This window comes from Chelonia mydas, chromosome 3 (assembly GCF_015237465.2).
Source record: "Chelonia mydas isolate rCheMyd1 chromosome 3, rCheMyd1.pri.v2, whole genome shotgun sequence".
Lineage (NCBI taxonomy): Eukaryota > Metazoa > Chordata > Testudines > Cheloniidae > Chelonia > Chelonia mydas.
The window spans coordinates 137766733-137790693 of NC_057851.1; the positions used below are offsets into that span (position 1 = coordinate 137766733).

At 40.8% G+C, this 23961-nt stretch overlaps 1 protein-coding gene across 22 annotated transcripts in view; it reads left to right on the forward strand.

Moving 5' to 3' along the window:
• Positions 1–12318, forward strand: part of CNST (consortin, connexin sorting protein) — a 110878-nt gene extending 98560 nt beyond the window's left edge. For all 22 annotated transcript variants that reach the window (XM_037895361.2, XM_037895362.2, XM_043543377.1 and 19 more), the window contains one exon: positions 4185–12318. In XM_037895361.2, the coding sequence (XP_037751289.1) occupies positions 4185–4387 (203 nt within the window). In that variant the 3' untranslated portion in view covers positions 4388–12318. The remainder of the gene's footprint in view (positions 1–4184) is intronic.
• The last annotated feature ends 11643 nt before the right edge of the window (positions 12319–23961 follow it).

Below are 23961 nucleotides of genomic sequence, written 5' to 3' on the forward strand. Positions count from 1 at the left end.
TGTTGCACAAACATTAAAATTTTCCATCTACCAAGAAAGTGCCGGGATAAAGTTTCTCCCACAGTGTATTTTTAACTTGTCGTGGGAATTTCAGTACATTATCCTGTTACAAGTTTGGCATCCAGGGATTTTTAAACACATAGGTAAAGTGAGTTGAAGCATGGATTAAAATGTAACATTCATTGGGCCAAGTTCATCTCTGCTGTAAATCCATTGCAAACAATAGAATAACCATTGGAGCAATTTACTTAGGGATGTGGTGGATTCTCTGTCACCTGACGTTTTTAAATCAAAATTAGACGTCTCTCTTAAAAATGTGCTCCAGCTCAACCAGAAGTTATGGGCTTGATGCAGGAACTGCTTTGTGCAATTCTATGGCCAGTGTTACACAGGAGTTTAGATGAGGTGATCATAACGATCCCATGTGGCCTTCAAATCTATGAGCACTGACAATGACTGTGGCCCCTTTTTCTCCAGGTGATACCTATGTTGTGTTTTAGTTGTACTGCATGTAAGGTTGTAACTTCTGGTTTGCTGACAAACTCTAAATCCTCCAAAAACAGAGAGTTTCTTTCTCCTTGTAAAGTCACCTTTTATTAGAACTGGTTTGGAATTTTGTGATGAAACATTTTTTTCATTAGAAAATGCCAGTTCATTGAATCTGAAGCTTTTCATGGGAATATACCAGTTTCAACAAAAGATGATTCGGAAATGGTTTCTCAGGTACAGGATGGAATTTCTGGTTCAAACAAGAGAGATTCCCACCCCAAAACAGACAATAACCCACTGGTTTAACCCCAGGCTCAAGTCTCTGATCCATCTGATTTAAAGCAGGGAATTGAGCCTGGGTCCCCACATCCCAGGTGAGTGCCCTAACTGCTGGGCTACTCTCTCTTTCTGACCCAATAACTATTTATGTACACAAACTGGAGCAGCTCTAACAGGATAGATTGAGAGAGACCCATCCCAGAATAGCCAGTAGCCAGGTGGGTAGGGCACTCATCTGGGATGTGAAAGATGCAGCGCGCTCGCTCGCTCTCTCTCTCTCTCTCTCTCTCTCGCTCTCTCTCTCTCTCTCTCTCTTATTTTTATATATATATATATATATATATATATATATATATATATATATATATATATATATCAAACAACTTTGATAGATTTTGATTTTGTCCTGATGTGAAATGGGAAAATTTTCAAAATCTCAAATGCTTACAGGATGGGAAAACCCATTTCCTGCCCAGCTCTACCTTTATTGCTGGGAGTTATGTTCCCAGTGCCCAGTGGAATCCCTTAGTCAGTAAATATTATCTTATAGTTGTGATCCATTTTTATGGTGATATACTGAAAACACTAATTTTTTTTTAAAAAGCTAAATCAGCAGTCTCATGGTCTTACATTGTAACTTTTCTTTTCTCTTCCCTCTAATCTTCACCTTCTCACTGTGTTCTAAGATAGACTGTAAACTTTGGGGGACAGAGACTGTCTTAAATATCTGAAAAGTGCCATGTACCCTTATGGTGCTGTATAGATAATTAATAATAATTTTCAAGGTATCCTTTGCATACTCCCACTTATATGGATGTTTGTCCCCCACAGCTGCAGAAACTTCTGGAAAGCAGATCTCTTTGAGGCCACACAAATGCCCTCTTGCAACACCAAAAGTTCAGAGCTTAGGTTATAACAGGTCCATGTAGCTCCAGCTACCTCGATTCCTTCCTTCCAGGGTTGGGGTAGGAACTTTTTCTGTGCCCAAAGTTGGGTTTTTTTGGTTTTTGTCAGACTTGTAGTTTTCACTAAATAATTCTTATTGTAAATATTTTTGAATAGTTGTTAGTTTTAGATAGTCTGTATGTATCTTTTAGGTAATTCTGTACTATTGTACAATTACATTTCTGAATCAGTACTACCTGAGTTCTAGAGGTCAAATTCTGCTCTGTGATTCTGGGCAACTCCAGACATCGATACGGAACACTAGAGTTACTAAGTAGAATTTGTCTTTATATTAGAAACTGTTTAGAGTGTATTTACAGCAAATGATAAACTTTGTCTTCTGATACTGCATAAAATAGCTGTAGCTAAGTCAATTCACTCTTGTTGCTTTGGTTAGCCAAAACAGAGTACAAGTAGCATCCATAAGAATAATATTGTAAATAAGATCTTGCATGGCAGTGGAACTATTCTAGGCTTGTAAAATATATATTTTAAGATACAAGCATAATCCTTCCTCTCCAAGTGTCAAATTTTCCTGGCCCAATATCCACAGTTGACATGGGATCCATTGCAACATTTTGCTTCAAGTAATGTGCCTTTAATCTAGAGAAATCACTGAGCAAATTTCTGTAACTCCTCCTCATGTTTATATTGTACCCAAGATCTCAAACCTTAAAAACAGTCTGGTAGGTTACAATATATATCCGATAAAACAGCAAGGGGAAATATGTCTATAGCTCCATTTATTCTTATGTGATTGTTTTTCCCTTCTCTCTATAGCCATAACAATCTAAGGACCTAATAGTGAGTGAGAGAGAGAGAGAGAGGTATTGAGCCTCTGCAACTCCACTTAAGTTAGTGGGAGTTGCATGGCTGTGCCATTTCATAATATTTTAAAATGCTTCCTAGCCATGTTTCAGCCTTCACTTTATAATATAATCGGTTTCTAATGCTGTTAGATAAAAACCAACTATCAAAATTTAGATCTTAGCTAGAAAACAGCTAGAGAGAGGAGGAAATGTATAACATTTATTCTAGATCTGTTTCTACTGTCTGTCCAAGGGAGTTTTTATTACAGTAGCACCTAGGCCAGGATTAGTGCACCATTTTACTAGGCACTGTGGAAACTTATAGTAAGACATAGTCCCTGCCCAGAAGAGTTTACAATCCAAATAACAAAAGGGCTTGTTTATATTGCCAAATGGAGTAAAGGGGTTAAAAATGGAAACAGACTTTGGTTATTTTCATTATTTTTATGTAGGAGGGGCAGTGAGAGGTTTTTTAAAAAGTGAAGCATTTTTGTAAAAAAATAATAATTTACCATTGAACAAGCAATTCAAATGTCTGAAATTCTTGATTTTACAATTTACAGCATAAATATCCAAAAATAGAGGTTTTTCTCTGAGAGTCTAGCAAAGTATTATTTTATAGTTATTAGTTGCAGAGCTTATAGCATTCCTGGGGTACAGGGTAATTGAAGGGGAAAAGGGGAGACTGCAGTTAAAGGTTCTTGATTTATATTTCTGTTGTCATCACTAAGAGCATCTTTACACAGGATAATTAATCCTGTCTAAAATAATGTGTGATTTTAAACCAATATAGTTATACTATTGTAACACTGGTGTGGAGACACTTATTCTAGTATAAGAGGTCCCTTTTTGGTTTAGCTTATGTCACTTGGGAAGGGATTTAAGCTAAACCAAAAAAAAAAGTCATATCAATTTAACTACACCAATATAAACTGGTAAAACTTTCCTGTGTAGACAAGCCCCAAGTGGCAAACTTTTCAGACTAGAGTTAAAAGATCTCTACTGCTTGAACTGAAGGGGAATTCTTGTAGCTACCAGAACTGGGATATCCTTTATTCTCTGAATGTGCCAGCTGCTCGAGAGCAGTGTTGTTGTTAAGCACCTGAAAGGGTTCAGGTTTGTTGCATACAAATGAAAAGACACATTCTCTCCCCCAAAGAGCTTATTATCTAGAGCTGGCCCTTTTTCTCCCTGTGAAAATTTTGGAACAGAAACTTTTTTTTTTCTTTAATTTTTCATTTGAAATGTGTCAGATTTTTTTTGTAGGAAAAAAGCAGTAAAATTGTGTGGTAGTAGAACTAACCAGGTGTGTCAGTGTTTGCAGGGTCATGGTCTAAATCTGAAAAGACTCAAGAAGAGGACAGGAAAAGGAGAACAGGTGTTACAGAATTAAGGTCATATGACTAATGATGGGTTGTCATATTGGTACAGAAACACATACACGCACTTTTTGTTTGTTTGTTTTTTGAATGTACTATAATTTGTAGTAATTTTTTGTCACTTCGACATGCACAGCCCCGGTACCTGCCATACTCCCCAATCCTCCAATTAGACAAATCTCAAATTTCTCTCTAGATTTCATATGGCTAATCTCAATAAGTACAAAGCTTTTGTGTAGTCTTTTATTTTATCCACTATATATCATATGTTTTATATTTACAGATGAAGGTGGCGGCTCCTGTATTTTGCTGATTCTGTTGTGCATAGCAACTGTTTTCCTTAGTGTTGGAGGAACTGCACTGTACTGCACCTTTGGTGACATGGAATCGCCTGTATGTACTGACTTTGCAGCCAACATGGACTTTTACTATACCCAGATATTGCAGGGTGTGGAGGAACTTAAACACTGGATAACCTTCACATAGTTGAAATGAGCAGGGACAACACACTGACAGGCTTACCAAGGATTACCAGAGAGGTTAAAAAAAATTGTGATGACGAGTTTTCTGTAATATGTGCCACCTTCAGGTGAGGTACAGCTGATGACATAAACCTAACCCTTTAAATACCAGTTGAGAAGAACTGTCTAATCTAGTAATCAGGTGGGGAGAAATCAAGTGTGGAACGGGAGAATAATAAGCAAAATGTTATTGCCTTCACCTTCTGAAACCAAGCAAGTAGCCATTCAACATCGTTGGGAAGTGAAGAAGATAGAAAACTGATTAGCCTCTACACAGTCTCCCATTGCCACACATTGTAAGCAATCTTAATGAAAGGACAATTTTGATTTACAGCTGTTTGCACAAACGTGTTGCCTCCAGCTGTCATGCAATAAGTCTGTGTTTTATGAAAACGTTTCCTTATTTTTCTTTTAAGTCTTAATGTATTTTTTCATTTTAAGTGTCCTGGTGAGCTGTTTAATTATGGGTGGAGTGAGGAGAATGCATTGGCATTTTCAGTGCCCTCATACTATGTTAGTTAAATGGATTGGCCTTATGTCTTTAAGTGCGTGGCAGTTATCATGAGTGGGTTAAATCTGAAGGCAGCTTTGCCAAATTCTCTGGAATTTTATTCCCCAAATTGGGTGGACAGTGTTGGAAAATTGTGGGATTTTTTAAAAGAAAATTCATTCCCAGCACACAATACTAAGTGTAGGAAATCATTCTTACTAATAATAGTAAAGCAGTTTGGGCCAATGAAAGGGGAATGGGACTCGGAGTCAGGATACATGGGTTCTCTTTCCAGCTTTATTACTCACTTGCAGTGACTTCTCTGCCTCAGTTTCCCCCTCTGTAAAATGGAGATAGTGATTTTTGTCCTCCTCTGTAAAATGCTTTAAGATCTACAGATGGAGCGTGGTATAGAACTCTCTGGTGATATTATTTATAAGTGCAAAATGTCCAGAGGTTTTGTACAACCTGGCATATAGCCAAGACCAGCTGCAAAGTTCAGAGGCAAACTTCTCCAGATTTCCACCTCTGAGCTTTACTGAGTCATTTTGAATAAAATTGACTCTATTACACCAATTCTTGTTCTCTTGGGGAAAATCCTCTCCATCTCTCTGACATTTTATTTCACCCTGAGATCTTTCAACTCCCTCATATATTCCTATCACTCTTTTTTCATGGAGATCTACTCTCCCTAGATTTTTCTCTTCTTTTCCTGTCCAGATCCCATGTTGAGGGGAAAAAACAAATAACCAAAAAATATTTTGAGAATATATAGATATTTTCATTTTTAAAACTTGCAATATTATTTATATGGGAGATCCCTTCATATTTATTCATCACCCAAACCACAATATATTAATATGTGAGCTGAAAGTTTCCACTAAAACCATCACCAGATAAATAGTTTAAAATTGTGATATTTTAGTCCATTAGGGTTCATTCTGAACACACGACAGAGATGAATAGAGCAGTTCGTACGTCTCCATATTAATTTTTAGGTTCCTTCTGTCTGCAGACTTGGAAAGGCAGAATTGTGATAATTTATATTCAAAAAGGTAACTCTGCAATGAGGGCTTGCAACATAATTTAAAAAAAACAATAAAATTTTAAATTCCCATGTTTTAGATGTTTCCAATGTGTTCTATGGAAGAGCCCTTAGTGTTGCACTGTATCCCATGTACCAGTCAGGAGAAAATAGCTGAACTCAGGATCAAATCATTAGGTGCTTTACACCCCTTCAGAAGGGCCAAAAGGAGATACTGTTTAGAGATACAAGAGTCTTGGAGAACCCATTCAGTAGGATTCCACAGGTAACCTTGTCAAAAATACCTAAATCCCATTTTCAAATATGATTTAGGCACTTGGGATTTGATCCTGTGCTCATCAAAGTCAATGATAAATTTCCCATTGACTTCAATGGAGAGGAGCAGGCCTTTGGAGCCTAGGTCTCACTGAAAGTCAATGGGACTTAGGGTCCAAGTGCCTAAGTCGCTTTTGAAAATGGGACTTGGGCATCTCAGATACTTGATGTGGTTAGAAAATTTTACTCTAAATGCCATTATGCAATACAGGGATCACCACAACAGGGGTGGCTTAAATCCTGGCTCCACTTAAGTCAATGACAGGATTTCACGCTCAGTACTAACTCCCCATGGGATGAGGATATGTAGGGGGCATGGTCTGAGGACCTGTGTTGTTATAACATGGTGTAAGTGGAGAGCAGCCATCTGTAGCTGCTAATGCTATCTTTATTTGACAGTAACTGGAAGTGACTCAGCTGTGCAGGTGCCCAGGTCACATGGGTTGCAGTCACAGATGAGGAATTCCCTCATAGTTCCTTCAGGCAAAGCACTTTTTACTCTGGCTTTGCTCCCAGGACTGAGGTGTGAGTCACTAAGTACGCCCTGTTGTTTTCCAGTATATGCAGAAACAAGTTTACTTTTAAATTGTAATAATTAATTATTTTAAATGAACTGCTGTTTTTAGCTGGTGCACGATCCTTCATATATGTAGGGGAGAGAACCACTGACAAGATAGCAAAAGGCAAAGTTGGACCATAGAGCCCTTTGCCCTAGCTATGGCCAGAATATGGTAGCTGCTTCTGCTAATGGCATAATGGACTAGCCAGTGGAGGAGTCCTGAGGTGAGTGTTAGTATGAAATGATACATATCCGTCTCAGGATACAGTATGCTTGGGGGCTCCAATTCAGTCCACCCAATATTGTAAGTGCTTACTGGGGTTGTATGATGGAGTATGTCCAGGTTTAGGCATTTACTGTATAAAATAACATGAAGTGAAATCATCAAAATATCACTCAGAATGAGAACATGATCATGCTTTCTTGCATTTGCAGGTGGATTGTTCCTCTAGTATGTTTGACTATTCCTAATGCACTCTCATGCTTAAGTGTTTGTTTTTAAGTGAAAGTTGAAATCACTATTTTCCAGAAAAAATTGCATGTGTGGTTTTTGTTTTTAAGTACACCATCTCTGAAGCTCAGTTGAGTTACACCTTAGGAAGCCTCATTTGCAGCTTTATATTATAACTAGCCATTTAAAATGTCTAGATTAATACAAAACTTTTGCTTTCTAAATGATATATGAGAACAATAATTTCTTTTTTCCCCAAGAAGGGCCTTGTGTTTTACAGTATCGTAATGCTGGATTAATCTAAAAAGAGAAAGGAAAAGTCACTTTTATATCCTGAAGTGTTACTGGCTGGATCAGTACAACACTTTAAGTCTGGGTTTATTTATTTAATTCCAATTGATTTTAAAGAAATTCTCTTATTTTCCTGGATTTTGTTTTTGTTTTTTTGTAAACTGCTGATGGAGTGTTGATAAGCATGCATTCAGTTGTTACAGTGCTGCATTTATAATTACTGTGCAGTTAGTGTGTTTTTGAGTTAGTGTAACTTTGCATTCAGTGTTTCAGCATATTAAGTTTATGTTTAAAGCACCAACTGTTAATTTCAACTCTTAAAAAACCCAATAACCTGGTTTAAATGTCTGTGCACCCAGTCACCAAAAACTTCAAGAGTTATAGCTAAAAGTATTTATTTATTTAAAAGTATATCAGATACAGAGATCAAAGATCCTTATACTTTAGGTTCATATCATTACAAAACTATTTTAAAGCTGTTCTACTGTAAATTTTAAAGAGATAAAAGACAAGGTAATTTTAAAAAGCAGCTCACTTTGCACTTGCTGGCCCAGACCCTGCACTGTGACCTGGATGCTTTGTGCTGCATTGCCAGTGCAAAGCCACTCCAGTCGGCATAACTGGCCACAGGAGGATCACCAAGGGTAGGGCGATCCTTCAGTGACATAGAGCCAGTGTAACTGCCCCTCTCTCTGCCCTGTTGCTTGTGCAAAGAGTGTGGCTGGAAATTATGAGCAGACAGTCCCTAACTGGTGTAATTTAGAACAGCTTTCCAGCTGCTCCAATTTATGCTAAGGTACCAGACCGGCACAGAAGCAGCCTGGGATTGGAGGGAGTCCAAAGGCCATCTTTGCACACATTGCCCTCCTCCTGTGTTATGTAGCATGCCCCTCAGCTGTAGCCCGGCATCTGAGCCTGGACTGAACCTTATTCAGATTCCTTTGTAAAATGCTAATGGTACTAATTCTTGTTTTACAGGACAATTCTATTAGCAGAAATAGCTCACATGGTCTATGGTGCATTATCAAATGCTTGGTTAAGAACATAGCAAAAGTACCTATACTTGGAGGTCAAAACAGTTTGTGGGTAAGGCCAGCTGGGTGGCCTTCCTGCACATTCTATTCTATTTAGATTGTTACACACCATCAGTCTCCGTCTGAGTGGTTAGGGCCCTGCAGTCTGGTAAATCCAAACTAAAGGGAAACCGTCAATTCAGGAAATTACTCTTCTGTCCAAAAATTATGTAGCTAGTAACAAGTAATGACTGAGATTACTGTAACAGAAAGAAATGAAAGGGGGGGGAAGTATTTGTTTACTTTGTACATATGATAGCCAATTTCAGTTAGTCCTCCCCCCTCCCTACATAGCAACAGGGGAGAGACAGAATAGGATTGTGCAATGGCAATCCATAACAACTGGTAGGGCGATTCAGGGGCTGGTGTGGTATTCAAAACTACTTGAAACTTCTTTCTTAAAATATGACTAGATTTCAACTTGACAGTGTCCCTATAAGGAAAAATTGTGTGATTGTTCCTCTGAAGGCATATTGCCAGCAGCCTCCCTGTTCCACCTTTCTCACTAAGCATGTTTGAAGTCTTGCAAATACCTTCACTCTTTTGCTTTGGTGCCTGGAAGAAGTATGTGTAATCTTGACAGCCAACAGTGGGAAAGAGAAGGCCACTACAAAATAGTGGAAACTTGTTAGTGAAGCTCTGTGAGTGAAGGACAAGTTTGAAATCTCAACAAGTCAAATTAGGTTGAAATTTGGATTTCTTGTAAAACTGGGGAACATTCCACTCAATGACTAAAAGGGCTGCTACCCTCATATGAAAACATTGTTGCCTAATTCTGTTAACCAAGACCATTTGAAGGCACTAGCTACAATCTATAACAAATCTAACACGAGCCTCCTTTGTCAAAGGAAGGCAATAAGTATATTTGAGACCATCAGCCAAGCTTGTAAATTAAATACTGTAGCAAAAAAAAATAAATAAAAAAAGTGTCCCAGAAAAAACATCTGAACCTTTTGGGTGTTGTGATTTGTAAAGATATAAAAAGAGGGATCGGCTATGGAATGAAAGGAAATAGGAAATAGTTCGTGAAACTCTCAGTGGGAATATCCTAAACCAGGCCTGTGAATCAAGAGTTTTTTGTTGATTTTGGAGAGTTTTTTATTAATCCAAGAACACTTGTCTTGTAAATACCTTACTGCATTTGTGTCACTCACATTGAGTTTTTCCTCTTTTCTGGCAGTTTTACTAAATCCCTGGACTCTGTTTGCTAAATGAAAAGCCATGCTTCTAGATTAAACTAGGTTGGTTTTCAGCACCATAATTTAATTTTAATCCAACATTCTAAAATCAAATTGGCAGATTGTAACTTTCCAATGTTCTAATGACAGACCAGGGCCTCATCCTGCTCTTATTGAATTGAATGTAAAAGAAAAACAAAAACCTTTAATGACTTCAGTAGGAGCTGTGGCAAATTGCCAGTACAATTATGATGAGTCCCGCGCTTCCTCTTCTTGGGGGGAGGGGGTTCAGGGCACAGTTTCCTGCCCCTGAACTAGGGTATTTACTGTCCCACTACTAACCCAGAGAAGCGTAGTGGAGAGGGAGGGACCCGGGCCCACCCTCTAGTCCGGGTCCCAGCCTAGGGTCCATAGGAATCGTGGTAAACCACTTAAATTAGTGCTTCCTTCCCCTGGGCTACTTCCCTCTCCTGCTCTTCATCTTGTGGGGCTTCCTGCCCTCTCTCTCTCTCTGTGCACAAGCCGGGTGTCTCTTTACCTAGGGTCTTGGTCTTCTAGCCAGCCACGGCTCTCCTTCAGACTGCTCTCTGCTCCAACTCCTTTTTCTGGCTGATTGAAGCAGGGGGGGTTTATCAGGTGACTAGCTTCAGGTGCTCTAATTGCCTTCAGGTGCTTTTAATTGATCTATAGAAACCTTTCTTCCCTCTACAGGAAATAAGGCTTCTCCTCATCCTGGGATTTACATATCTCTCCTATATCACTCTCCTGCTGCCTTCTGGCCATGCTGTATCACAGAGCAGAATGCAGTATTTCCAACCCCAGGTTTTCAAAAAATCATGAGTCAGACTTGAAAAGTTTGTGAGATTGGTTCAAAAATAATGAGATTTTAAAAAATTTAAAAGGTGGGGGTTCATTTTATCTGCCTGTGGTTGTTGAGCCTTTAGGGTTCATGTTTTCAAGCTTTTCTTCGCAACTTTGAAGGCTGAAAACTAACTAAGTGGAGATTCTTATGTAATCACATGAATCCTGGATCTGGGGCTTTAAGAAAATACCAAATATCACCAGATTGACACCAGTTAAGTCACGAGAGTTAGCAACAGTCCCACCTATGTTTTGTTCATTTGTAAGCATTGTTTGCTATTTTAAACAATTTTCAAATAGATAATGACTAGATGGTTCCAAGATAGGGAATAGTGACCTTTCACCATTAGATCAGTGGTCTGAATCTGACCAAAGAGTGTTGATAATTTTGGGGAACTGGCGGGCTTGCAGAACTCTTGTGATCTCTTGTCCAAAGGTGAATACTGGATCTACATCCTGGGCCCAGTCTGTTTATACACAAGTTGCACTTATTTAACTGGGGGGAGGGGGGGGGGTCACACTTTGTTCCTTGCCCATTGCACACACCAGGGTCTCTTTGCATCCCTCCATTCCTCCCTACAAGCTACCTTTATACCATTCTCCCATCCCCATTGGCAGTGGGTACAAGAGGCTAGGAGAGGCTAAGCCTCCCCAAACAAGGAGGGGGCAAAGAGACACGAGTGGAGGGTAGGGTGGGTTACATGCCACATTCCTAGGGGAAAAAAATTGTTTGAATTTCCCCATATCAATTTCTCCTTTTTGTGCACATTTAGTTTACATCTTAATAGACTTAACATAAGTATTTTTGGACACTATATATCAAAATAAATGTCAAAGGAAGCCTGAAGTGTTCAATTTTAACATCCTTTTTAAACATCTCAAGTTTTTAAACGTTGCATCAAAAAGAAATACAATGAAGAAGCCATTATTATAATGGCTAACCCTAACTAGGATGACCAGACAGAAAGTGTGAAAAATCAGGTCGGGGTGGGGGGTAATTGGCATCAATATAAGACAGAGCCCCAAATATCGGGACTGTCCCTATAAAATCGGGACATCTGGTCACCCTAACCCTAATTCATTTTACTAAATTTGAAGATCCTGCTCATCCTTACCTGGATTATTGTTGAATATGAGCCAGTGTTCACTTTGCTTTTCTTGTTGCAACACTTAAATAACGAAAAACATATGTTTTTTCTTTAGTAGCTATGGAGAAAATGAAAAACATGCCATAGATCAGAAGGGTATGATCGCTACGTAACATGGTTGCTTTATGTCAAGGGAGATATTGGTCAGCTTCAACTGAAGGGCTAATTCTGCATTGAGGTTCGTCCTGGATTTGGTTTTTAATGGTGAGCAGGGCAGAAAAAACAGCTTCACAAAGGTACATCATGCTGAGGGCATCCAGAATGTCAAGAGCTCTGTCTGATATCACACCTCCTCTCTCCTTTTCAACTAAAAGTCACTGAATTCAAGCTTGAGTCCACCATCAGATGACAGTTCAGTCAGCTTTTCCTTGTCCTTTGCCAAGAAGCAATCTGGCAGAGTGTTGTCTATTGAAAAGGGGTCCCTGATTCATTTGGTCTCATTTGTTACACTGCCTGGAAAGTACTCATTAAACTTGGTGACCAAATTCAGGCACTGTTCTTTCATGTCAGCAATGAGGTCGGGATGAATTTTCAATATGGAAAATTTTCCAGGTTTGGGAGTGATTGGCAATTTCTCTTTTCTTTTTCTTGTACTATAAACTGCAGTTTCTTTATCATTGCCTTTATGTTGTCGTGAACATTAAAAGGCATAGTTTTCAGCCCCAGTAACTGGCATTCATTTCATGGAGATGTGTGAACAAGTCAGCTAGATAAGCTAGTCTTGACAGGCTTAATTCATCCACAAACCAATCAGCACACTCAAAATTAAAATAATTAAGGAAAAATTGTACTTCAGAATGGAGTTCAGAGAACAGACATCTTCCCACGTGATAACACTTTTGTATGGAGAAGGTGTTGGTGTTCACTTCCTGTTTCAATGCACAAAACTGAAAACAAGTGTGAGTTCAGTGCTTGTGCTTTAATAAAATTAAACATCTTTACAGCCTGATTCAGAATGACTTTCAGATCAACAGGCATTCATAGGTGCTGGAACTAGAGGTGCTGGGGATGCTCCAGCACCCCCTGGCTTGAAGTGGTTTCCATTATATACAGGGTTTACAGTTTGGCTCAGTGGCTCTCAGCACCCCCACTATAAAAAGTATTCCTGCCACCCTGCAGGCATTTGTTGGCAACTAGTGCCTCATGATTATGCACTGAGTGAACTTAGCATGAAGAGCCACTATTTTAATTTTTGCCAAAACACTACCGAATTTCCTGGTCATTGCTTGTGCTCGCATGCCTGAGTGATGTAACTATGGTGACCTAAATTTTAAGTGTAGACCAGGCCTTATTCTGTTTTACACACAGCTTTTCCTTTATTTGAGAAGCCATGTCTCAAATTCTTCTTGGCATGCTCTTAGATAAAGAAATGATATGCAGCCATTTTGCAGGTTTATCCCCAAGAATCGATGACAGATCCTTTTTTGCCTGCAGGTATCACAAGAGTCTCACCAGTTTGAGGTTTCCCAGTTGAAGCAATTCTCAAACTTACATGGTCTGATACTTCTAGGGTCTTCCCATTAATGGTTCAGTGAGGCACTGGTTCACTTTGTTCACCACTCAAAGTAAATCCAAATGAAGAGTTGAGATCATACCTTCTAACAATCTTGCACTGTCTATTACTTGTAGCAGGAAGTCTACCAACAGTGCCTGGACTGATACAATCTGCATGCACAGAGAAATAGGAAGTCTGAGAATGTGAGAAAAACAGAGAAAGGTTTGGAACTAATCCGCATGAGCCACCTACATTCAGTGTAATAGACCGTGAATTCATAGAATAAACGTTCTGAAAAATTAAGGAATCTATATAGTGAAGACCAGAGGAAGAAAGTAACAAAATCTGTCCATGTAGAAAATAGTAGCATTGTTCTGAAGAACCCCATAAATACATACTAACTATAGCTGGCCTGAAAAAGAAGAATGCAAGCAGAAAATGGCCAATGTGGCTTCCTAATGACTGTCTCAAAGATCTGAGGTTTTAAAAATAAAATAATAAATGAAAAGAGAGACAGCTATACAAGAATGCACATGGAAAAAGTAAGGACTGAGTTAATGCTAGCCAAGAGGGCAGAAGGGAATAATAATGAACTTTCATTAAAGCTTGTCTGAAAATAGTAGACAGAAAAAAAAAAAAAAACTTCTTTTTGTCCATTTGTTTTCATTTTCTGACCAGTCCTCTATAGCTGACTGGCAAATTGCCACTGAAAAATATTTGATGAACACTCAGATGCTTTTCAACAGTAAGTGTCATTAAAAAAAAAAAATCACATTTTCCAACTAGCTCTAGCTTTTATAGAAATATAACAAGGAGAAAGAAAAACTAGAGAAAGTAGTTCAGTAAATAAGGTGGGGTGGGGTGGGGGGGGGACGACGACATGACATTTAAATTACTTGCCGAAGTCACACAGCAAACCAGAGGCAGAGCCTGGAATAAAACCCATGAATCCCGTCTCCTGTTCAACACTTCTGGATCAGACCTTTTCCAGGACTGGTCATGAGTCCACCAATAAGGGAAGTTGAAAGGACAACTTGTAGTTGCTGCAACATCCTTAGACTCAATTGCGTGTGGTACACATTCTGTATTTTTATAGTTAACCTCTGTGTGACCTTGAAAGAAATGTAATAAGGTAAGGGAATTTCTTTTCCAGCCTATGGCACTAAATCTTAATGCCATTCTTATTTAATAAATAATGTAGTGAGCATACCCATAGCAACTGATGCTGTTCACATATATTAAAACAAATTGCATTAGCAAGCCACATAGGGATCCTGCCATCAGGGAGTTGTGGGGCTAGTTTTTATATTCATTTTATAATTCACTATCTGGCCCTTACTATTTCTGTCCTATCAGTTGGGGGAAACTACAAATAATAAATAGAGAAGGCCCTGTTGAGAAGTTCTGCTTAAAAATCAAAAGCATTTTTGACCCACAGTCTTCATCTCACAGCTCTGTCAATCTGGGTGGAATCCTCTGCATGCTCGAAGAAGAGGAATTCATTAGTGCAAAAATGAAACAATGCAGAAACAATTAATGTTGTTCCATCTTTCACGAGACTCCATCTCCCAGCAAAAGTTAAGTTCTCTTGAAGCACTGAAACATTTTGACCATAAAATATATGTCATTATCACTGTCTGGCTACATGAACTGCAAAACTATTTCAAATGTATTCTCAGTCCCTCAAATGGGCTTTTAACACCCTAATTTCATTTTTTTTTATTGTTGAAAGCTCTCTGTAAATTGGAAGCCAGGAGAAAATTAAAGCAGCAGTAAACTATTATTTTATAAGTATGACACACACTGCACTTCCCCATCTCTGAGCCAATTTGCTGGTGAATAATGGCCCTGTGACATACCTACAATGTCAAAATAAGACAGCCATTAGCAATAAATGACTCATCCATGATACAGCAACACCATTACGAAAAGCCACCCATATCAACTAATGTAGTAAAATGAGCAAACTTATTGTTTACAGTGAACTGGTTGATCAGTGTCGCTCAGAGGAGGCCACCTGCAGCCCACCAACTCTACTGGCTCAGTCTGGCACATTGCTCATCTCTGCACAGGAACATTTCACAGCTATTCTTCCACAGTACAGAGTGGCCAAAAAGGCAAGAATTCTTTTCCGCTTGCTCCTTTTTTTTTTTTTGCTATATGTAGCGATGAGCAGAAGGTGATTAGCCCATCACAAACCAGATAAAATGTGTAAAGGCCGTTATGGTATGGTCAGGAGAATCTTATTTAGCCTCTCTTTTCATGCATTACCCTTATTCTAGAGAGAGGCTGGGATGTTCCAGCTGAAAGTCCTTAGATTTGTACGTCTGGGGAAGAGACTTCTTTGTGCAGGGCCTTTTGCTCTACTTTACAAATGTAGCCATTGTGTATCACAAGCAAGATATTCTCCTAGCAGGAGGACAAACAGCCTCCTCCAGGACCAACCCCAATATTACCGTGCTGATGGGCCAACACAGGACAAATGTGCCTTAAGCAGCCATTCCCCTCCTTGTTTCCAAAATCCTAATGTGACACTTCTGTGATGGGCTGTTCTTAGGTGTGAATTGTGAATGCTAAATTGTATTCTACTGTTCAGTCATGAGGTGGCTCTCTGTAAAATAATACCTTATTTAAACTAAACTCACCAATACCTGGCAGAGCATTAAAGAATATTATGATGAACACATCTGCTGTGTATAAACAAGCTCTGTAGCCAGTCCATATCTGGTACAGAAGCACATGACATAGTGTTAGGAGTAAACCAAGAACAGACACAGAAGAAAAACAGCAACACAGGTTACAGACAGAAGGAACAAAGCAACAAAGGTGGCAGGATCTCATCAATATGTCACTCGTCAAAGCTCCAGAGAACTTCAGCTTTGACAAACTTTCACAATGCGCAAACTGGAAGCAGTATCTGGCAAAATTTTGAATTACAAACAAACTCTACAAAGAGACTGGAGATACACAGGTATGTATATTCTTTAATTTATGTTGTGGGGAAGCAAGCAGAGCATATCTTTAAATCCTTTGACTTTACTGAAGACAGTCACAAAGATGACTATGAAAGGGTTCTGGTTATGTTTGCTGCATACCTTCTACTTCAGAGAAATGTGATTTTATGAAAGAGTATGTTTTCAGCGGAAAATTCAAGAAACAGGGAAATGCATAATCTTTTATAAGAGCTCTGCATACATTGGCTGAAAACTGATTTTTGGAATGCACAATGTGAAAATATCAGAGACAGGCTGGTTACTGGGTTAACAGATTAAACATTCTTCAGAGCAGCTACAACTGAAGAGAGATTTAACCCTAGCTACAGCTATACAGAAAGCAAAGCAGTCTGAGCTGGTGAGACAGCCAAACAAAGAGCAACTTGAAAAACAAGCTATCTTAGAAGTTGTTAACAGATGCAGCATGAGTGCTAAAAGACCCCTGAAGCAAGGAGAGAGAACTTCCAGGCTAAGAGGGACAAATTCCAGCCTACATGCACAAGGTGCAGGGAAAAGTCATATCACAAGACATGATGCATGTCCAGTGAGAGGCATATTGGGTAACAAATGCATGAACTGTGGGCATTTTGCAGCTGTTCGCTACACCAAAGCAGTCAGGGAATTGATTTATATTACAGACAATCAAGAACTCTTGTTTCTGGGATCTATGACTTGTGATGACATAGAGCCTTCCTGGGGAGTAAAACTGAATATTCATGGCAAGACTACTGACTTTAAAATTAACTCAGGAGCTGATGTCACCATCATCTCAGGAGGGACTTACAATCACCTTCAACCCCTTCCAGAGCTGAAGTCACCTGACAACTCTGACTAGCCCTGGAGGTATTCTGAACTGCATGAGCCAGTTCACTACAGAAACAACTTACAAAGACACAAGCTTCAGAGGGCATGTGATCAAAGACCAGCAACCTTCTCAGTTGCAGTGTGGCAGCCATGAATGGCCTACTACGGGGCCAGCCTTAGGGAAAATGGTGCCCTGGGTGAACTTGTATTTTGATGGGCCTGGTGCTCCCCTCCCCACCATTGCCCCTGGCCTCTGTGGGCTCCCAAGGCTCCCCACCCTCCCTTCACCCCAACCCCCTGCACTGTGTCCCCTGCACCCCTAACCCCTGCATCCCCTCTTGTGCCCACATGGAGAAACTGATCTGGATGCATGGAGCAGCTGGCAATGCTGCTCCCCCTCCAAATGCTTCTCCTCTGTGTACCCCTAGGTAGCTGTGTCAGGGGGCGGGGGAGTGAGAAGCAACATCAGGACTCCCTGCACCGGGTCACTTTCCCCATCTGGGCTCCCCAGGTGGAAAAAGTGACCTGGATGCAGGGAGCCCTGGTGTTGTGTGTGTTGCGGGGACTATGTGAGGGAGACCGTGTGTTGGTGGAATGTGTGAGAATGTGTGTGAGTGTGTGTGTGTGTTGGGGAGTGTGTGAGAGACCACGTGTGTGTCGGGGGAATGTGTGTCACTGTGCATGTGTGTGTGTTCTGTGCATGTGTGTGTGAGACAGCACGTGTGAGAGAATGTGTGTGTGTATGTGAGAGACAGTGAGTGTTGGGGGAGTGTGAAAGAGGGAGTGAGTGTGTGTGTGTGTGTGCTGAGGGGAGTGTGTGTGTGCCTGGTTGAGTGTGTCATCTCACTGTCTCTTTAAGAAAGCACTCAGGATCAGGAGCTTGAATGTTTGTTCGGACACAAGCAGCTGCTGGCAGCTCTCACTTCTAACCCAGAGAGGCAGCAACACAGACAGATTCCCCCCTGTCCCGCCACCTCAGCTCAGCGGAGACTGGGTACACAGGTGTGGGGAGGAGAACACCCTACCTTCATGGCTCCCACCTGCTCTGCACAGAAGACAGGACGCTCGTGGTCCAGAGCAGCGTGGCCGGAGGGGAGGGGGGGAGGGAGAAGCAGTGGTGTCTGCAGACAGCAGTGGAGCAGGTGGGAGGGGCATCCCTGCTCTGGAGGAGGGTTGTCCAACTGCCCCCCTGGCTGGATGTCCAACTGCCCCTTGCAGCTCTGGTCCCTCCGCCCTCTCCAGATGCTGTTGCTTGCCTGTGTGGCTCTCTCTGTCAGCCCAGCTGGCTCTCAGCAGGTCAGGTGGGACTCAGATACCAAACCATGTGCACGGTGCCCTCTTTGGCAGGATGTACTGGGCTGCCACCCAGGCCCCTGACTGGGCCGCCCACCCCCATGGCCAGCCCTGGCCTACTGAGAAAGGTGGAAGAACTCGATAGAAGATTTGATGATATTGGACTTTTGAACGGAGATCCAGTACAAATCAACTTGAGATGATGATGCTGAACCATACAGTGTACAAACACTTCTTACTAGAGAGACTTGGGAAGAGTCTAGCTTCTGACTTATGCAGGTTCATCATTACCTAGTCATAGTGGACTGTTTTTCCAGGTATTTAGATGTACTTGAAAGGCATAATATGTTGCAGTGTTATTGAGAAACAGAAGGGCACTTTTGCTCACTACAGTATTCCAGAACAACTAGTGACAGACAGTGACCACAATTCACTTCAAGAGAACTTGTCATTCCAAACGAGATATGATTTTGAGCCTATTATGAGCAGCCCACATTACGCACAAGGGAATGGAGATGGTAAGAGATCTGTATAGACAGCCAAGAAAACCTTATAGTATGAAGATCCATTCCTTGCTCTTTAGAGTTACAGATAAACACCGATAATAGCTACTGGATATAATCCAGCACAACTCCTGGTGGGAAGATAATTCAGAACTACTGTTCTGAATTTGGACTGTCAGTGATGCCTTGCTTGCGCAGAAGTCAGAGAATTTCATCCCTGCCCTCTAAAGTCTCCAAGATGCTACCTGCACTATGGGGTTGAATGTCTCTGCGTGACAAGAACCTCTGGAGCAGACAGAGTTGAGTACAGTGGAGAGCATAGACAAGTTCATCTACCTAGGCTGCAAGACCAGTTCCAACTGTCACAGCAAACCAGATAGTCTTTGGTGAATAGACCTTGCCACGTCCTGCAGAGAGTCCATGTCTCACATATAGATACAAAAATGACTTGCACTGAGATCTATCAAACCTGGGTATTATCTGTATTGCTTTAGGGATCAGAAACCCTCTTACAGGCAGACTTGGTGTGGCTAGAGGCATTCCATATGTGCTCTCAGTGCCAAATCCTGAGCATAATGTGGATTAACTTTGTGCAAAATGTCGTCATCTCACAGAGATCTGGGCTTCCTTCAGTCACTCATTATATTCCAAAGAGGTATTGCACACTCTTCAGCCATGTCACCAGGATGGACAAAAACATCCCGGCACACTGTGCTCTCAAACACTCCATCAACATGTAAAGGGGTGGACACCATGACCCTACCTGGCGCTGTCCATGGCGCTGCCCTAGAGATTCATGGATTTGCAGAACTGAGTCAGATCTGGAAACTTCGCTACACCAATGTTTGGTGCGACACCATCCACTGTGATCACTCTGAATGGTGCGATGGTCACCCACAGGCTATGCAGGTTTGATGATGCTGATATTGGTGAATTAAAGGCACTCTGCTCATTGCAGGATCGGGCTCTCTGCGATGATGATGATGATACAGAAAAGTTGAAGGAGTTTCAAAGTCTTTCTCGTGTCAAAGCTCAGAGAATGGGGTTTCTTTCTTAATCAGACGTAGAAAATGATCTCTCTGAGGAGGTAGAGAGGTGCTGTGATGAGTAATCAAATACAATAGCAAATTTCACAGAGGGCAGCTTTAATATTTTAAACCTTTCTCCTGTGCTTTCCCCTCTAGTAGATGAGCTCCACACAGTCAATGTGCATCTCTGGTTTCACTATTGTCCAATACCCTAGAACAACGTATTTTTAACAACCATTCTGAACAGATCTGCTTCCCCAAAGGTCCAAGTGTTCTGAGCAAGCCACCTATGACTGCTCATTATCGTACCAGCTGCTGTTGTGTTATCGTTATTATTATTTCTATTGTAGTAGAACCTAAGGGCCATAAACAGGGATTAAGGGCCCCATTGTATGAAGCACTGTACAAATAACACAGACAGCCCCTAACCCAGCAAGTTTGCAACCAAATGATGGTCCCTGCCCTGTAGAGGTTAACTTCTAAGTGTCAGACGAGACAGCAGGTGGCTGTAACAACCTGGGGGAGAACAAGCTAACAATGAGATGATTATGATCAGCATCATTTATAATGCCATAAAGTCAAATGCCGCCATCCTTATTCTCTCACTAGTCTCAATGGGACCTTTGCCTGAATAAAGGCAAGGGGTTTGATTTTTCGCTAAGGGCTGCCTGGTTTGGCCAATTGCATTTCAATTAATTAGCACTACAGAGCCAGTAGAGGGAGAACATGGGTCCAAGACATTGGTTTTACCTCTGTCCCATATATACAATATCAGTTTGGCCTTTTTTTTCATTTCATGCTGAAGCAATGAGTTTTTAAAAGAGTTATTAGTTCATAAAAATATGGATGATCTTCCCTCCCTTAGATTTTAACAGCTTTAATGTAAGTCACATTTTTGGGTTAAGCCACACAGGCAGATGATATGAAACTAAATGATGAGGTTAAGACGTAGACTCAGCTGTTTTACAGTACTAATGGGCTCAGAAGTGGAACATGATATTTAATGAGTGTCAGTGTAAGGTGATGCTCTTGTGTCGAAATAATGCCCGAGGTAAGTATAGTTTTAAATGGTACTGAATTAGTTACTATAGCGAGGGAAAAGATCTGGGTGTACCAACAGTTCCAACATCTGAGTTCTCACACTAGTGTGCAGCAAAAGTGAAGAAAGTTGATAAGCTACTGGTTTGTGTTAAGAGGGGTATATCATTTATATCTAAGGATATTGTGCTACCACTTTATACAGCACTGGTTAGACCCCATTAAAAGTAATGTCCAGTTTCAGTCACCTTATTGGGAAAGAGTTGTAGTTAAATGGGAGACACTACAGAATAAGGACAGTTACAATGATACTACATCTAATTCATTTTTTGAAATTGAGTAGGTTTCAGGTTAGTAATGTTCCTTTGAACTAACTAGCAGGTCTATAAACTGTATTTGGGTTTTGGTACTTCCCCCTGGGAATGAGAGAGAGGAGAAGTTGGTGCTTACTGGACTACAGTAAGTCAGGAGATAACACCAGGACTCAGTCCACTTTACTGCATCTATAACAACTGCTTTTAATTGGCCTTATGTTATTGTCTATCAGTTAAAGAATTGTTGGCCACTTTTGGCCAGGCTGGAGTTGAAGTGTGTATACTAAAAACTCCTACAGAATGGTGATTTTACAAGTTTTGTTATTTGTTATACTAGTATATATGCATCATTCTTGTGTAACTGAGCATAGAGACAGTAAAAAGGGGTTATTGATTTAGACACATTAATTTGACTGAATAATTAACACACAAAAGCTCTTGAGTCCTGGCTTGGATAGATACATATCCTGAAGGCTTACAGTTGTTGTAGAGAAGCTGACAAAAAGTAAAAGGCAGGCATGGCCAAACTATGGCCAAATGTAATCCATGACGTCAACAACACAGTCACCCTCCTCCATCATCTGTCTTAAATTGGCATGCTCTGTGGAAACTGCACATCCCAGCATGCAATGTTCTGTCTTGATCTAGGCCATGGGATATCCCACTGTATGCTACAAACAGTGGTCTCTATAGGCTGCACTTCTGAAGGCAGCTTCAGTCTGATGTATTTTAGGCAAATTGGCAATACAGCCTCCTCCTTTGCCGAAAGTTTTCGGCATCCTTGGCATAACGTACAAATTCAGTAGATTTGCTTTTGCTAAGTGACCTTCACATTCTTCTTTTGCAGAAAGTCAGTGGCTCTCTCTGTTGCTAGTTTCTTTTCAAACATTTACAAAAGTTGCAACAGCTAAGTCTGATGGAGTTAGTCACTCAGTGAAGTAGGTCAAAACTATCCCCACATTAGACAGCAAGTAGCTAAAATACTGTTGCATGTTCATTCTTTTGGATCTATGTGTCCTGTGTTTTTCAGTGGATGTTGCTGGTACTAATTAGAGATCAAAAGTTAAACACGTGCCACCTCCATTGCACATGGGGAAAAAGGAAATAACCCTAGCAGGTGGATTACCCAGTCTACCCACCTATCCCTTACAATTCAATGTCAAGTCTTCACAACCTGAATTAATTACCCAAATATGACTGGTTGGGATGGAGTTAAATATTGTTTATCAGCACTTGACACCACTGCTATAAGATGATGATGTGTGTACGTTTAGGCAGTGGGAATAGACTGCAAGATAAGGACCTTTAATTTTTTTTTAAAAAGTGCCTATTAGATGAAAAAGATAACATGATCTAGATTTCCCCATGATAGACCCTCTTCCCTCCCAACTTATGCAAAATTACATTTTTTTTAAAAAATGACAATACAATTGTAAGTGCACAAAGTTAAAAATCAGAGCCAAGAAGGCACTGTACTGCAGCAGATAGGGGACTGGAATGGGCATCAGAGCTGGATATTCTCCTCTGAGTTGCCACTGACTCTCTGCCACATTGGGAAATCCATTAACCACAGTTTACCTTCTTTTCCCCATCTGTAATAATAGTATTCATCCACATTTGTAAAGTGCTTTGATATCTGAATGGAAAGCACTATTCATGTGCAAAATATTCTTACCATTTAAGCACTAAAACTGGAATGAAATTAGGGTATATTACTGAACAACACAACTACAGACCTCTATAGCACGTTGTAAACACTGGATAAAGATAGATTTTACTATCCTCTTAGGGCACTAACTTTCCTCTCAAAACACCAGTGATCTATCACAACTCCACTTTCCAGACTAGTAAATGTGTTAAACATAGTGCTGACTTTCTCTTCTGTTAAGATTAATGAGGGTTCTGATTTGTTTACAGTAGTTTCTCATGCAGACCATCTATCACAAGATTCAGGAGACCTACGTTCTGTTGCCAACTCTAGCAGGGCATATTATACTAACCATATCACTTAACTTCCTTGAGGCTTGTGTTCTCCTGTGATACAGGAGGGCCAGGGAGCAGTGGGAGAGTGCTAGAGGGGAAATATATAAGCTCAAGGCTAATTAAGGCATGGTTTCCTGTAGACTAGGGAAGGTGGCTGCAGGTTAATTGGAGCACCTGCAGGCAATTAAGGCCCTGTTAGGAATCTAATAAAACCCCCTGAGTCAGGCAGAGAGAGGAGGAGGAGAAAGGACTGGAGCTTGGAGGTGTGTTGAGAGATTTGGAAGACCTGAGAACTGAAGTAAGGGAGACCCTGCTCAGCAGGACAGGGAGACTCCCTTTCCCCCAGCATCTAAGGACTGAGGGTAACCCCACCGAAGGGGGATGAGGGTAAGAAACCCACAGGGGTTGAGAGGGCCTGGGACTCAGAGCAAGGAGCAAACCCAGACCCCTTCCCTGCTTCCCTCCTCTACCACCTTCCCAGGCTAGCAGCGGGGCCCTCGGCACCCAAGAGCAGGGGCAAAGGGTGGCATCTTAGCTCCCCGCCAAGAAAAGGGCAGGACCCACCAGACTAAAATTGGCCATCTTGCCACACCCATCTCTAAAATGTGGATAATGATGTTTACCGACCTTTGTAAAGTACATTGATATCTATGGATTAAGACTGCTGTGTAAGTCCT